This window comes from Sceloporus occidentalis, unplaced genomic scaffold (assembly GCF_023333645.1).
Source record: "Sceloporus occidentalis isolate IW3139 unplaced genomic scaffold, rSceOcc1.0.p SCAF_13, whole genome shotgun sequence".
Lineage (NCBI taxonomy): Eukaryota > Metazoa > Chordata > Lepidosauria > Squamata > Phrynosomatidae > Sceloporus > Sceloporus occidentalis.
Window position 1 is genome coordinate 3,040,189 of NW_028316993.1, and position 16,968 is coordinate 3,057,156.

The window sequence follows — 16,968 nt, forward strand, 5'->3', positions numbered from 1 at the left end:
TCTCCTCAACTCCCATTCCCTCCCCCCTTGTGTTTTTCTCTAGGCTGAAACAGCCGCAAACAGGATTTGCAAAGTGTTGGCGGTGAACCAGGAGAATGAGCACCTGATGGAAGACTACGAGAAGCTGGCTTCCGATGTGAGTGGTGCTGGTTTCTGACCCCTTTTCTCGCTAGTAGCAAAATGGAGGCAGGTTTGTGTTCTTTGCAGGAACTAGAGATCTGCCATGGTCTTCTAGAGAGCTTGGTAGATGAGGTAACCATTCTGCTAGATGTTTCTCCTATCCCCCATCACACACACACACATTCAGCTCTCCTTCAGCCCATGAGTGGCCATGGAATATCACAGCAAAAGAGTGAGTCCTGGGGGAGGTTGGGTCATTATACAGGGAAGATGAGAATGACAATCTCCACAGTGACCAAAAGGGACATACACAGATGTGTGTTGGACTGAACAATTGCATGTTTCACTAATAGGATGCTAGCTAATTTGTCTGAAAGTAGCTTTAAAGGTTCTCCTTGGATAGGTAGAAATGGGCTTTCAGCAGCAGCATAGAACCCCTGGGTTGCTGTGGAGCCCAACAGGTTGCTTGCACCTAGATCCCTTGGGCCACTGTTTTTCTAGCCGTTAACCCTATATGTTCCCCTCATTTCCTCAGCTCCTGGAATGGATTCAGCGCACCATCCCCTGGCTGGAGAACCGTGTTCCTCAGAAGACCATGCAAGAGATGCAGCAGAAACTGGAGGATTTCCGTGACTACCGAAGGGTCCACAAGCCCCCCAAGGTGCAGGAGAAGTGCCAGCTGGAGATCAACTTCAACACCCTGCAGACCAAGCTACGGCTGAGCAACCGGCCAGCCTTCATGCCCTCCGAGGGGAAAATGGTTTCGGTGAGTAGGCCTAGCTTGCAATTCAAGAGAAATTAGAGATGACCAGCATGCCTGGTGGGTCAGAGCTTGGTTGGTTCTGCAGACCCTTCAGTTGTTTAAAAAAGCAATCAAGCAGTGAAGCAGCAGCAAAGGGAGAGGTAAACTGGGAAGTCTTACCAGACATATGTAGCCACTTTGGGAGCAAGCTTAGTTGAGAAACAGAGTTAAAATGTTAGAACCCACCTTCTGGCTGTGCTGAAAGTTTTTCTCATCCTGATCCCCACCACCAAAATCCACAGGACATCAACAACGGTTGGCAGCACTTGGAGCAGTCAGAGAAAGGTCATGAAGAGTGGCTGCTGAATGAGATCCGGCGGCTGGAGCGGCTGGACCACTTGGCTGAGAAGTTCAGGCAGAAGGCATCCATCCATGAGTCCTGGACTGAAGGTGAGATTTAGGGCATGCATGAGTCTGCCTTTTCACAGACCTTTGAAAAGTTCATGTCCATAATGTCTGGAGGTCCCTGGAAGCTGCAGTCCAAAAAAGTAACTTCTTGAATCTGTGCTTCCTCCAGCCAGTATCAGTATCTGTTCTTAAAGAGGAAGTCTTTAAGGCCTCTATTTTTTAAAAAAATTAAAACTGTAGATAGCATTCATTAACCTTTCATATCTCAAGCACATGCTAAACTGTATCCCAGCCCTCTTAGTTGTCCCAGATTGACCCAGCCCTTGGGACAGTAGAGAGCAGAGGGAGTCGGTAAAGGTTTGACAGATGATTGCCATTCACTGGCAAATTATTTTCGGTGTAATGGTTTTGTCCATTTGGCCTTCTGTTTCTCACATTGTTTGGATAGGCAGCAAAACCACAGCTGCTGCCTCTGACTGTTTCTTTCCAAGGCTGGTTGCTACTGGAGACAGAATACTAAGCTCAGAAGAGCAGAACTATGCATCTTTCTAAGTGAGAGGTGTGTGTGTGTGTGTGTCCAAATTCAATGCCTATAACCTGCATATATTACACAGAGTACAAAGTTATGGTCATAGTAAAACTGTTCCTTGGTTATGTCATTTCACACTGCACAGTGATATTTGTGCACACTTGTGCATGCACACACATTGCCATTTTGAATGTTACTGTATGCAGCATCCAGAAGGTGCTCCAGTACACCCCTAGATGTGATAAGGGATGTCCTCTTGGTAGTTTGGATATAGTTGTGGTTGTCATCATCTCAGTTTCACAGTCTAGGAGGTGTTAATGAGTGGGGATTTACACCACTGATCAACGTTGGACTTGCTTCATCTGCAGGCACGCAGGGAATAACCCAACAGTATGTAGATTGCACCTCCATGCCATCCAGAGAATAGGATTCCATCCAGTTGTTGTTTATTCATTTATATCTTGCCTTTCTCCCATTACTGGGGCTCAAGGCAGCTTACAAAAACTAAATCCAGTACAGATGAAAACATTTGCAAGGCGCAAAGTGAAAACTTTATTGTTGAACTACCATGAAGCAGTGCATTAAACCCTTTAAAACAAATCCATTAAAGCTGGCAAAAGATAAATCAGCAGAACAGGACACTATTGTAGTCAATTTCTACAGAACAGGACAGGACACTCTTTCAGTCAGTTTCTAAAAAGCCAGTTGGAACAGGTGAAAATTACTTGCTGAGAAGAGGACAATGAAAAAGGAGCCATCCTGTCTTAAAATATTTTGAAGTAGAAATTGCAAGCTCTTGCTCTTGCTCTTTTCTTTTCTTTTCTTTTTTTAACAACCCAGAAACCTACAACCTGAGAGAACAACTCTGTCTAACGGGCTGCCTACCCATCATATGGAGCTTTGTCTCTTTGCCAGCTCTGGTTCTCAGGAGCGGCAGGCCCTGCCATCGCTCCTACTGCTGGTCCAAGACTTTGTTTTAAGTTGTTTATTCCCTTTCAGGCTGGAATCCTTTTGTCACCAGCCCTATTCTTAGCACAGACCAGGGCGGAGAAAACATTATCAGCGTCCCTGCAGCTTCCTGTTGGACACAGTCTGATACATGGCAAATTCCTTTCTTTTTTTCTGCAGCAGCATTTGTGGTGATGGGGAGAGCAACCCCCATCCCAGTCTACAGGCTGCTCCCCTCTTTTTGCCCCCCTCTCGACTGTTGTAGGTTCATCCATCAAAGCTGGCAGGCAATTGCTAAGGGAAACATAAAGGTTGTTTTTGAACAACTCAAAGGGGGAGGTCTCCCTTGGTGCTCAGAACACCATTTTAAGATCCTGCCTGGAATGCAGACAAAGGAGACAAGGGTGGAGAAAGTAGTCAAGCTCAGCTATTAACGGAGGCTTCTGTCACTGAGCCAGTTGACATCTGACAGTCCAAACCAATGCAAGCTCTTTCTGGTTCTCTTTGACATGAAGCCCATTTTGAGTAGTGGGGAGATGGAGGGATTCTCTAAAGTTACTTGACCTAGAAGCTGACCTCTTCAGAAACCAGAGGTGGTTTCTTGTCTGTGTTCCAAAGAGACTACTCAGTTTCCCCATCTTCTGAACATTGATCTTTGCACATGGGCTGGTTCTAGGCTTACTCTGCTTGGTGCAAAACATAAACTGGTATAAGCTTAAGCTAGACTCGAGCCAGCATGGTATAGTTGTTGGACTCCAGGCTAGAGGCAATTAATGTATACCCACTGAAGCAATGGGATTTATGTAAGTCTTAATTTACCATTCAACTGTTAGTTCACTGAGACTACTCTGCTGGGGATTAGCAATTGGTGCAGGTTTCATAGGGAGAGCCAGTGACTGAGCTCTTTCTCCTTAAAATGTTGGTCTCAAGCAGGGTTTCATCAGAGCTTGGAAAGGTTACTTTTTTGTCCCCAAATAATAACTTTTCCCAGCCCTAGGTTTTCTGCTTGCTATGGTGGCTTTCTGGATTAAGATTGGGAGCATGCTTCTACTCAGAAAGAATTATTCCCCCCCCCCCCCTACTAAAACAGTGAGCATAAGGTGATGTTGTCCCTTTGTGTCTTCTTTTTCTGGTCAGTTAGGGTTAAAGGAAGGGCTGTGTTTTCGGAGCAGTCCCAATGGCATTCCCCACACCTGCCAACAAAGTAGCAGAGGGCAGCTCGGAGAATCCCCAAACTACCTTTGCTTGTGCCACAATTCATTTATTGACAGGAACAGAATGAATGATGCTACTGGGAGTCTTCCTGCTCAACATGGTGGCTTCTTCATCAAGTCTCACTCTAGCCTTTCTCATGGCCCAAAGAATGGGACTCTCAGCCCAAAGCTGAGCATTCTGACCAGGCTGCTGGTGTCCAGTCAGCATCTAGAATTAGCCCGCTCCACTTCTTTTCTCTCTCTCTCACTCCCTCTGTTCAGTTTGCAGTTCTCAGATTGTCTGGACCTCTGCCTGGCTGGCAGCCAAGGAAGAATTTTCCAAGCTAAGCGTGTCCCAGGGAACAGCTGATTGGAACAGAAGAGTGTTTTCAACACTCCAGCAGCCTTTTCTGCTCCCAACCCAAATAACATTTGGATTACCACAGAAACTCCAGCTATGTGCCAGGTTGCTAGTAAATGCGTCTCATTTGAATTCCACCCGCACCCCCCACCCCGCAATCCAATGCTGGCCAGCTGAAGCTGGGAAAGAGGTGGAAGAATGGTGGCAGCAATGAAATCCCTTCCAGAGGGATGAGCCAGAAGGAATCTGCTGGAGCCTGAGGCAGAGCCCAGCAATCAAACATCTCTTGTTTCACGCAGCCTTATTATTTCCTGTGTAGCCAGCGGAAGCCTGGCATGTGCTTCCTGTGTCTGGCCCTTGTTTGAAGGGGTAGAGCTTGGGAAGACAAATACTTTTTGGACAAAAATTCCCACTGTCTCCCTGCAAAGTGCATGGGGGACATCTGGACTTGTAGTCAAAAAATTAACTTTTCCATGCTGTAGCCTTATCCCAGGTTTGGCTGACCCATATCACTTGGAAAGTCTGGAGAATGAAGTGAGTGGAATCACTGGCCATTTCACTGAAGGGGCTTTGGAAAAGGCTTGAAGCAACCTTGGTGTCTGCTTTTGAAACAGAGCTTGGGAAAGTTAGTTTTGGGGAAATGACAACTCCCAGAAATCACCTGCCATCATGGGCATCCAGGTAGCAGTATCCTGAGAGTTGTAGTCCCACCAAAGTAACTTTTCTGAACTCTGCTTAGAAGTGACTGCTTTGACTAGGGAAGAACAAAGTTATTGTAATCAGTATGCATTGGGGTCAAGCAGTGGATGTTGTAATATGAGGCCTGGCAGGTATTGCTGAGAGGTCCGTGCTAGGAATTCCTGTAAAATGGGCCTGGAAACCTGCTTAGGTCGTGTTGTAGAACAGGTTGCTGCCCCTTCCACTGAGTATTCTATAATATTTCATGGCTTTGAATGTTCTGATGATGATGCTATATTTAGCATCTTTTGTGTACATTTAAAGTGTTCAGGCTGTTCCACACTGTTTCAATAAAAGCAATGCTATAAGGTATCTTCTCTTCATAAGAGGAAAAAGATAGATCACTAGTAGCCACACTGAGTGATTGTTTGGTTGGGGTGGGGTGAGATGAGAGCTTGTGAGGAGAGGAACAAAGTGTTAAAAAGTTCCGTTTTTGGACTAAAACTCACCAGAGGCCATGTCTGATGAGATTCTGAAAGTCCAAAAAAGCAATGCTTTCAAGCTGCAGTGATGATCTCCATGGGCGACTTCAGTGTTGCTGAAAGGATTGGAGTGGCGACTGTGAAACCTGTTGTCTTGATATCTTCTGAGCAGCCTGAATTTTTCTCTCCACCCCAGGCAAAGAGGCCATGCTCAAGCAGAAGGACTACGAGACGGCCACCCTGTCGGACATCAAGGCCCTGATCCGGAAACACGAGGCTTTTGAGAGTGATCTGGCAGCTCACCAGGACCGAGTGGAGCAAATTGCAGCCATTGCTCAGGAGCTCAAGTATGCCGCCTTCTTCCTCTTCCCTTACTAGGCTTGTTCCAGCAAGCATTTGTTTCACCTGGGGGCATTTGGACCTATGGCTCTTTTCTCTAATATTCCTGAGGGCAGGGTTAGAGTCACTGGGTGGAAAGTACAGAGGAGCAGAGTTTAGCTAGACATAGAGGGGAAATGCCTAACCATGGGGACTGTTCAATAGTGAGATATAGCCCTGTTGTGGCTGGAGAGCTCTTGTTTGTTGGGTGGTATAGAAAGGGAGGCCATCAGGTATGCTGTATATCCTGCCAGATTTGGCCTGCATTTTTCAGAATCCCCTAACTAGCATGGTTAGAGGAAGTTGTATGCCAAAAAGTGACTCTTTTCAAGCTCTGGGTTCTTCATTCACCTCCTAGGAACCCTCCAACTCTAAACTTCTGTGATCACCCCATGCAAAATGAGGACTGTTCCCTGGCATGGCATTTGAGCATCTTGAGAATCTTGTTTTTTCACATTTAAAAGAGGGAGAGAGAGAGAGAGAGAGAGAGAGAGAGAGAGTTCAAAAATAGTAGTACCCTGAACAATGTGGATGAAAAGCACACTGTCAATTTAGTCATAAGTTATTCTGCTTGAGAGGCATTGGCTTCTCCTCCCAAGAAGCCCTGGGACTTGCAGTTTGGCTTGAGAGTTTGGCTAGAGAGCCTTATCAACTCGTCCCTTACCTGGGAACTACAGTTCACAAGAGTTTCCTGGTTGTGGAGCAGGAGTAGAAAGTTGTTTTAAAAATTTTGTGACATACAAGTTCTCCGAGTCAGTGGGGACCTTCTACTGTGGACCAGGCTTTGAGCCACATGGTGACTTTAAACATAGCAATTTCAAAAGGAGGAAGTCAAAGGGACTGCTGGTGGTGAGAATTGATCCTGGAGCCTAAATCTAGCTCTAGCTAGAGTAGAGCCATTGAATCAGTAGGATTTATGTATGTTCAGCCATTGATTCAGAAGGGTCTACTGTAGTTGGGATAAGCAGTTGTATTTAGACTTGGGCAGCAACCCATTGTCTCAGCTCCTACTCCAAAAAAGATTGGTCCAAGCAGGGATAACTCAGAATTGAGAAAAGTTTGCTTTTTGACTCGAACCCTTGAATCCCCTAGTTTGAGGAGTCTGGGATTTGTACTCCCAAATAATTAATTTTTCAAAGCTCTGGGATTAGGTTTTGCTTGGGGTGTATTTCTGGATTCTTTGTTTACATATTTGCTTCATTCCCAGACTTTTGTCCTCCCACAAACTGCTCCTCAAGCTGTTGTTGTCATTTCATTATGAAATTTTTCACAGTTTGGAAATAATTTTTTTGTTGTTGCTATTTTTTGGATGACTGCCTCCAGATAATCCAGCTGGTTGCAGGCTTTCTGGGAGTGGTAGTCCCAAAAAGAAAACGTTTCAAAGCTAGGATAAAATTTGCTTGTCTCCTGTCAAGGAAACACCAGTCACCCTCCAAGTTAGCACTCCCTCATATCACACTCTGTGTGTGTGTGTGTGTGTATGAGAGAGAGAATATAAGAACGAGAGTGGGTTTGGGCTGTTCTGTAGCAAAGGGAAAATACAAAGAGATGCTTGTGTGACATTTTTGGCCAATCCAAAATAGCAATCCCCTGTGTTTGCCCTGCACCCTACCCCCACCATTTGCCACTTAGGATCACTTTCCAAAGTGCCCTTGGCTCTTATACAGAATCTGCTAGGATCACCTCTCTTTGGAAAGAGTTTCTAAAAGGGCATACTCGTCCCTTATTGGTACTCTCTCTCTCACTCACTCAAACATGCATACACAGATACTCCAAAGACACAGTACCCTTATTGTTCTCCTTCCCTCCTCCCTTTGTGCATCGTGAGAATGCAGTTATTGTAAGAGTTTGCTGCAAACTTCTTTCTCCCCTCCTTTTTCCCCCTCTTTTTTTCCACTCAGATAAACTCACATACACAATTAGTACACACAGCAGCAAGAGCAGAGCCGTGCCATGAATAGAGGTTCTTATTCCAGTGGCTGAGAATGGCCAAGAACTTGGAAACATGGAAATGTGTGTGGCCTGGAGTATGACTTCATGAAAACACACACACACACACACACACACAAACTTGAAATAGGAGAGCACTATTTGAAAATTAGGGATAGGCTATTAGGAAGTCCTTTTATCCCACATTGTCAGTGCCACTGTTACGAAATTATACCTACCCCCGTCCCACCTGTTGAATCTGAATATCTGGCCACAGTTCCTAAATTGAGGGATCCCTTTGAAGCTGGGCACCCCACATCTTCATATGTCATGTCGCTTTTACTTTTCCAGTCTCCTCCTCAAAGTGTTTTGCTTGGCGAACATCCTGACACTTTTTTGGGCTGTCTCCCAACTGTGTAGCAACATGTAGCTTGCCAGAGGCAGTTTGCTAAAACATCACATTCAGGAGTTCCTGGGAAAATGCCACTCCTGAGACAGGGTGCTGTGTTAGTGGCCAGTCTCCTTTCCTATGCAGGATTTGGGGGACATCATCAGTCTGGGGCAGAGCTTGGAAGCATTAATCCTCAAGGAGCCTGCAGCTCCCAGAATCCAGCCAAGCAGCTTAATGATACTGTCTAGAGAGTTCTGGGAGTTGTCGCTCCAACAAAGGTAATTTTTCCATGCTCTGTCAGAAGGCAAAAGTCTGCTCTGCATTTAACTGCTTTTTAAAAGGGATTCAGTATCACTCTCTGGTGCCTGATAGTTGTCACTGCAATATTTGTGAAATGGCTTTACTCAGAAATAAGAATGGGAGACTGACAACCAATACCAGGCACTTCAGGCTGTATTTTGGAGGAAAGAACTCTGCAAAGCAATCTAAGAAAACCCTATGAAATCCTTTGGGTCACCATAAGTTGACAGGTGACTTGAAGGCATGCATACGCACATACACACATGCACAAGAATTCAAAAATATAGCTGTGTTAAAATCAGTATATAGAGAGATCTTGTGGCACCTTTGAGACTGAAAGAAAGAAGTTGGCAGCATGAGCTTTTGTAGACTTAAGTCTACTTTCTCAGATGCCCAAAACCTCTGGAAGGCACTAGCTTAGAGAAGTCGGTCATAAAGCCTTAAGAATCTTTATTTCATCTACCTCTTTACCTCCCCTGCTCAAGATACTTGGTCTCTTACGATTCTGCAGTGGCCCCAGGTTGAGGGGGAATGGGAAAGAGTCCAGGGCCAATTTCCCACTCTGGGACCACCAAGGAAAGAAACCAGGAGTGGTCCCACAAGTCTGCTTCAACCTTTATAGAACCCCTTTGAGTGGGTTGGGAGGGGGAAAAACAAGGTGGAGGTTGCACCTTTTTAAAGTAAGACTTGGTTGTTTCTGGAAGCTCCCAGTAATTTTTTGTTGGCTGGGGGTGATTAATGGGGGAGAGTAATCAGGAGGCTGGGGAGGGGGCACATGCAAAGTGTGCTGAGCATTTCCCACTATTACCATAGTTAAAAGATCACACAGTCTCTGCCCCCCTCCCTGCTGCTCTAGTGTGGATCTGGCCCCAAATCATGCCTTCCAACCCTCTTCTCTGTCCCACAGCGAGCTGGACTACTACGACTCCCCCAGTGTCAATGCCCGGTGCCAGAAGATCTGTGACCAGTGGGATTCGCTAGGATCCTTGACCCACACACGGAGGGAAGCACTGGAGGTGAGCTGAAGGCTCCTGCCGATTGCCTTAGCACATGCTTAGCAGGGTGGGTGAGAGCAAGCACTGTTTTCTGAGACATAACTGTCCTGTTCTCTTGCCTGTGCAGAAAACAGAGAAGCAGCTGGAGACCATTGACCAGCTCCACCTGGAATATGCTAAGAGAGCCGCACCCTTCAACAATTGGATGGAGAGTGCCATGGAGGACCTTCAGGACATGTTCATTGTCCACACCATCGAGGAGATTGAGGTTAGGAGAGCTGCATCTGAAGGGCAGGAAGCTGTGGGGAAGAGATTTAGAGAACGTGTTCTGCAGGCAACAGATTCAGGTTCAAATGCCCAACATCTCCAATTTAAAAGCAGCATGGATCGCAGGACCAATTTGGAGACTCATTGCCCACAGTCTGAAAGCATATAAGGCAGCTTCCCATACTCATGCAGGTTCTTTAGAAAAGATACATCATCCATATGAGTTTTAAACAGGGCAGGACAACTCTAGCATGCCCAGAGGCCAGTTTTCTGCCCCATGGGAACCTTCAGGAGAAAGTGGTTGGAAGTCCTCTTTTGGTTGTAAAAAAAGTGTTAGTTTTGATGTTTAACAGTTAACCAGGGGAGCCCTGCATGCTACTTTAAAAGTTCACTATTTCCCCTGGAAATGCCTCTTCACTACGTTATACCCGTGAATATGTTTTCGTGAACATTGCAGAGTTTACTATTTTAGCCATACTTTCTTACACAGCAAGCCTAAATAACTCCATTTTCCTCTACAGTCACTCTCTGTCACCATTTTGAGAGGGACTGCAGAGGAAAAGGGGGTATTTGGGGATAGTATAAAGTTCTGGGGTGCTTGCAGAGATCACATGGGGGTATTTCCACATGTTTTTCAAGCATTCAGGGTTGAGGTTTTTTTTTTTGTTTTTTGTGCATAGTTTTGCCTGAAAAATCATACCAGAATATTTCAAATTTTGGGGATGTTGTGGGATTTGGGGGACTGGTGAGACCCTTCAGGGACCAAAAACCAAGATAGGGACCACATGTAGGCTATGGGCCACACTTTGCCCACCCCTGTTTTAGAGTAACGTCTATTGGTTTGTAATCCAATATTAGATTAATCACAAAGTATTGGTACTATTGGTAGTATCTAGCCAGGTTCTGTGCTTGTGTAAAACTACCATTGGGGTCTGCCAGGGTCCCTATCTTGGTTTTTGGTTGTTTTGTATTTAATCCTAGAATGTTTTTCCCTTGCAGGGTCTGATTGCAGCCCATGACCAGTTCAAGTCCACTCTGCCTGATGCAGACAAAGAACGGGAAGCCATCCTAGGCATCCAGAGTGAAGCACAGAAGATCGCAGAATACAATAATATAAAACTCTCTGGAAACAACCCATACACTTCAGTCACTCCACAGATCATCAATTCCAAGTGGGAAAGGGTATGTAGTTGCAAGTGTGCAGTGATACAGGCTTGGAATTCAAGAGAAAATTATGGAAAATCAGATAATGTTATCTTATTTACCATGTGTGTTATTCAAAAACATTCAGTTCTTTTTGTGGAAATTAATGTACACTTGAAAGGGCAGTAATTTTTTAGGATGCCTACCTAAAGAGAGCTGTAGCTGATAACAATTTAACAATTTAATATTCAACAATTCAACTATTTAATATTCTTTTCCTGAGGAAAAATTGTAGTGCCTTCAGCTTCACTTACTCACTCTTTGTACTCCTTAGCAGTTCTGTTGCAAGCTGAGTAAAAAGTGACACAGTGCAAGTAGCTGAACATTTTATTTCACTACACAATGGATGTGAGCCTGTAGGCACAAGCAGCTTACCACATTTTCTTCTTGTCTACTTGTACTTGTGACTGAGAAGCAAGAGATTTTGCAAAGTAAAAGCATGTTTAGCAATGTGCCCATTTGTTAGTCTGTTGCTCTGAGCCCTTACAGTTTGCCAATGTTTCTTTCTTTAGTGGAATAACTAGAACTACATATCCTGTGTTTGTACCATCTCATAGGCAACTATGGATAAATACAGTTCTGTGCAGATGGTGCAGAAAAAATTTTATGATGTGGAAAAATTTCCCCCTTGTATCACAACATGCATGCTTTTCCTGGGTCATGTTCTTTCAGCAAGGTAGAGACAGATAGAGAGAGCAGTTAGTGTTTCCTGTGGCCAGTTTAGAATCAGAGAACAATAGATTTGAAAAGAAATTCAAGGGTCATGTAATCCAACTTCTTAGCTGTGCAGGGATACATATCTAAAGTGTCCCTGAAAAATGGCTACAGGTTTGGCTAGCAAGAAGCTCTGGGACAAATAAATTGACTTCTAATTGAACAGGTCCAGCAGTTGGTGCCAAAGAGAGACCATGCCCTGCAGGACGAGCAGAGCAAGCAGCAGTCCAATGAACACTTGCGCCGACAGTTTGCCAGTCAGGCCAATATTGTGGGGCCCTGGATCCAGACCAAAATGGAGGTAAGATGATTTGCTCTCCATTCTTCCCATGGGATAAACAGAGAAAGGTGCAAACAGAGAAACAGACTACTTAAAACTTAGAGACTGAATTTAAAACATGGGGGAGGGGGGAGACTAGCAGTGGAAACAATAATCTGTGGAGTCCCAGACCCCAAGCTCACCAATCTTATTGCCTAGTGTTTTGCAAACTTTTTCCTCTTCTTGAATTGCCTTCTGAAATGGCTACTTGTGTGCAAAACAGAAAGCAGTGTGCTCAGTAAAGACAGAAGTAGTGATAATGATTTTCACCCACTATGGCTCACTATAGTGTAGGAATTCCACTTGCAGACTTGTGCTAGGCTGAGCTATATATCACCATCCCCTGGGCTTGCTATATAGCCTCTAAAAAACCCCTGCCAGACTTTCTGTGCCTTATGGGGAGCAAGGTGGATCAACGAAGCATGTGTCTATGTCTCTGTAGCCAGGTGCAGAATGATTACATCAGAACTAAGAACTGTCAGAGTCCTCATCAGCTGTAAGATCTGTCAGAGTCCTCTGGAGATCTCAGTGTTACTGTAGTCATTTCACACCAGGTTACAGGAACATAGCCAGGAGTTTTTCTAATTCTGCCCACTTTCTTCAATGCATGGAATGGCCATGTGGAGGAGGCTTCAGAAGATGTAATGTATTCCCAATGGGTCCTTGGGACTTGCAGAGGAAGGAAAGAAATACCAACCACACATCCATAAAGAGGACATATGCAAGCACAAGGGAAGCTTATGTGTATGTGTGCTACAAACAGAATGCCAGCCAATGTTTCCAGGGTCCAGGGAGGTGGGTGGTATGTAGCAAGGGAGTTCATGGAGGAGAATGGACAGAACTCAGATAACTTTTTTTGAGGGTGTTGGAAGGAACTTGGTTATCCCTAACTTGGCATCACCTTTTCCTCTCTCTCCTGCTGTTGGCATCAGGAGATTGGGCGCATTTCCATTGAGATGAATGGCACCTTGGAGGACCAGCTGAACCACCTGAAGCAGTACGAGCAGAGCATTGTTGATTACAAGCCCAACATCGACCTCCTGGAGCAACAGCACCAGCTCATCCAGGAAGCGCTCATCTTTGACAACAAGCACACCAACTACACCATGGAGGTGAGGGCAGTGGCCTCGGAGGACAAGGAGCCATTGTTTGTGGGAGAAAATAAAGAGGAAGTTTGTAGAATGGCCTGTGGTCAAGGCTTATCATGGGAAACAAAAGGGACTCTTTGTGGGCAGAGGACCTGCTTCTGACTTTAAAAAGGGCATTAAAATGGGTTCTGGAGCCAAATGTCCTTTTGCTATCTACCTCTCACCTCTCAGCAGTTAGAACAGGAAAAGCAGAGGCAGTGAGGTGTTCATAAGCCAAATGGAAAAATCCATGTTTAGACTGGTTGTCCAAAAAATACACACAAAGGCACAAGATCTCTTTCAAGATCTCTTTGTAAAGCTAGATGCTATAAAAAGCCATTCCATCTGACAAAGAGATCTCAAAAACTTGCCCTCATCTGGATTCCTTTTTTGCTTGCTGGCATAGGCCTGTATTTTGTTGCTAGTTCATCCTAAAGTAGACCCATTGAATCAGTAAGACTAATCAACAATTCCAGCCCTCATAAAGATATTTCCCATGATAGTGATTTTGGCATTTAGAATACAGTGTGCCCACGTCATATGCGGACACACTATACGCGGCTTTCAGCATACGGGAGCACGCAAGGCACAAGGGGAGGCGCGTCCCATTGAAAGTAATGGGGTGTGCACCCATGGTGCGCATGCACTGTCGCACCATGCACAAGCCCCATTACTTTCAATGGGGCTCGAGCATACGCATTTTTTTTACATGGGGGTTGAATAGATCCCCCGCGTAAAAAAAGGGCGCACTGTAGGTGTTTTAAAATAAAGCACCGAAGGAAGAGAAAGAAGATTTTGGAAACCTTAGAAACTTTCAGCCATTACAGGGAGAGATTTGGGGGTTGGGGATGCCTTGTATAAGGGACCCAGATGGAGAGTTCTTGTGTGAAAGTTTTGTGCATGTGTAATACACAGACACTCTTTTCTAGAATTACTATTTAAAAGATTGGTGAGGAAAGAACAGCTTGGATGAATGTGTGCTGTTTGTCAGAGTCCCCTTAAGGAGGTCTATCTTGGTACTTAACTTGCCTCTTCCTCTGACTTGAATGCTCAGCATATTCGTGTCGGATGGGAACAGCTCCTGACCACCATTGCCAGGACCATCAATGAGGTGGAGAACCAGATCCTGACCCGAGATGCAAAGGGAATCAGCCAGGAGCAGATGCAGGAGTTCCGGGCATCCTTCAACCACTTCGATAAGGTAACCCAAATTTGGCACAGGGACAACCATAATGTGAAGCAAACAAGAAACAGTGGCTTCATTCAGCAGGTTTTACAGTGCATGTGTGCATGATGTTTTCATGCCTCCAATCTCCATCTCAGAAAGGAAGCCATGTAAAAGGAGACAGCACAGACAGGCGATTAAAAGTGATTCTTCAGGTGCAATAATGACAAGGCAATATGACACACTGGCAAAATGGCAGCACCTTGGGCTCATGGCCATCTCAGAGCTGTGATTCTGCAATTGATGCTTATGCTGCCAGGTTACAGTTAGATAATTGTAGATTCTGGTCTAAAATAGGAATGGGGGAGCTTCATCAAATTATACTATATGTTATTTCATTTATTCTAAACTCTAAAAAGCTAGCTGTCCTGGAACTTAAAGATGCTCCTGTTCTGTGTGAATGGGATCTGGGCTTCTGCCCTGATGGTGCCACAGTCATAGAGTGACAGGGCAGGAAAGACAACAAGGGCCATGTAGTCCAAGCCCTTGCTGTGCAGAAACACAAAACTACAGCACTCCTGAGAGATGGCCTTCCAACCACTACTTATTGATCTCCAAAGAAGGAGAATCCACCCCCTCCAAGGTAGTCTGTTCCACTGTTGAACAGCTTTGAATCATCAAGAGGTCTTCCTAATGTTAAGTGAAATATCTTGTAATTTCAACCCACTGGTTCATGTTCTAGCATCTCTGGAGCAGCAGAAAACAAGCTTGCTCCATCTTCTACATGACATCCCTTCTGGTATTTAAATACGGTATTTAAATAATATATCGATCCACTGTTGCTTCTCCAAAATAAGCATACCCAGCTCCTTCATAGGGCTTGGTTTCTAGACCTTTTACCATCTTGGTTGCCCTCCTGTGCTAGGTGGTCAATATCCTTCATGAACTGTGGTGCGCAGAAGTGGGCACAGTATTCCCAGTGACCAAGGCAGAAGACAATGATACTATTATTGTCACTCCCATGCCATTGTTATGATTTACAGTTATCTTATTCTTCTTCCAATGAGTTTAGGGTAATTCCCCCGCCACTTGACCAAGTTTATCGTCTCTCCAACCCTGTAAAATAGGTTACTCTGAGACAGTGGTCACTAGCCTAGGGTCACCTAATAAGCTTGTGACTGAAGGGGGATTTTCACCTGGATCTCGTTCATCCTATCCTAACACTTTCTCAGCTGCACCACACTGATGTGAAATGAGAAAATGCCTCGTTTTACCCTTACAAATCATTGCCAAAGCCAACCTTCCCCAGTTCTTGGTAACCTAGATTCACTAAGGATTAAAAACAACTTCTTTGCCAGAGCAGTGGTAGTACTGTTACCTCCAATTTTCTCCAGAGCCCATTCTTATTGCAGTTCTCCCCCAGATGTGTGGTGTTGGGAGAACCTTTATGTAAGAAGTTGTAACGGAACCTCTTTTGCATTCAAAACCATCTGATGGGGCAGGACTACTGAATGTAAGGCTTAATATAGGGATGATCTCTCATCATAGTCATGTTAGCTTGGGCTGATAAGAGTTGCACTCCAAAACACTTGGTAGGCAGCACATTGAGGAAGTCTAGGCTAGGGATTGTTGTGTTGGCCTTCCTAACTGAGGAATCTCTTCTTATGGCTAAGCTAATGGCATGATCTGTTTACATGTAATCACTCCCCACATTGCATGATATGAATCTACCACTGCAGAGATGGATCACAGCTTTCTCCAGTCAGCAGGCCTTTGAAACATCTTGGACATCAAGTTCTATAATCTTCATTTGGCCATGGCAGCCGCTCTGCTGTAATGTGATTGCACTGTGTCTGATAGCCAACCTGCAACAGCTTCTTCAGCCATGCTAGTAACTACAGGTAGTCATTGATTGCTTGAAGCTGCCATGTATGAATGAACCACCTCTTAAAATGTAAAAAAAGTGGCTACAAGCTTGCCTTTCCCATATGGAAGCCTTTATATTTATAAACAGGAAAGCGTTTTCCATTTCTGGCTTGTCTGCAATATGAAATTCTTGCCTTGAGCTAGGATTGGAAGAAAAATCCCCAGTGCCAGAGCCTTTTCAGGTGTATGTTGCTGAGAGTCTTCTCTGTCCTTCTCCAGTGGGTTCCTTCCTCCATCCACTTGAGCTTGCAAAGTGGAAGTGGTGTTGATCTTCGTCCCCTCAGCCAGCCTTGAACTAATGGTGTGTCTTTTCCCCCTCTACTCCATCTCCCTTGTTGTGCACACATGGGACATCCCACCACCCCCTCCTTCCCTCAACGCACACGCCGCACCCTCCACCCTTTCCTGTGCGCGACCTGGCGGCAGGACCATGGCGGCTCCCTCGGACCAGAAGAATTCAAAGCCTGCCTCATCAGCTTGGGATACGATGTGGAAAATGACAGACAGGTACCCACCGTCCGTTGATGGCGCAATCTTCTGGCAATGTGTTGCAATTAACTTGGTCTCCTTTCTCTCTTCCTTCACCACGTTGTTTTCCAACCCTCCTCGTCCTCCAACCATCTTGTTACTGTTTTTTCTATCTGATTTCTGCCTGTTCCCCACCACCACCACCACCACCCTCCCATCGCCCATCTTCTGGTTGCATGGCATCTCAATGACTTTTTTCCTGACTGACTTTCTCTCTTTGCGTCTTTTTATCTCTCCATGGGGCTCTTGCTCTTTCCTTCCTTTC

At 45.1% G+C, this 16,968-nt stretch overlaps 1 protein-coding gene across 8 annotated transcripts in view; it reads left to right on the top strand.

Moving 5' to 3' along the window:
- Nucleotides 1–16,968, top strand: part of ACTN4 (actinin alpha 4) — an 88,512-nt gene that overhangs the window by 65,931 nt on the left and 5,613 nt on the right. For 5 of the 8 annotated variants that reach the window (XM_089478507.1, XM_089478509.1, XM_089478508.1 and 2 more), the window contains 11 exons: nucleotides 44–136; nucleotides 656–886; nucleotides 1,165–1,312; nucleotides 5,658–5,808; nucleotides 9,367–9,475; nucleotides 9,582–9,722; nucleotides 10,721–10,903; nucleotides 11,805–11,939; nucleotides 12,890–13,069; nucleotides 14,139–14,285; nucleotides 16,602–16,682. In XM_089478507.1, coding sequence (XP_089334633.1) covers nucleotides 44–136; nucleotides 656–886; nucleotides 1,165–1,312; nucleotides 5,658–5,808; nucleotides 9,367–9,475; nucleotides 9,582–9,722; nucleotides 10,721–10,903; nucleotides 11,805–11,939; nucleotides 12,890–13,069; nucleotides 14,139–14,285; nucleotides 16,602–16,682 — 1,599 coding nt within the window. The remainder of the gene's footprint in view (nucleotides 1–43; nucleotides 137–655; nucleotides 887–1,164; nucleotides 1,313–5,657; nucleotides 5,809–9,366; nucleotides 9,476–9,581; nucleotides 9,723–10,720; nucleotides 10,904–11,804; nucleotides 11,940–12,889; nucleotides 13,070–14,138; nucleotides 14,286–16,601; nucleotides 16,683–16,968) is intronic. The other 3 variants (XM_089478512.1, XM_089478513.1, XM_089478511.1) reach the window with 1 other exon arrangement.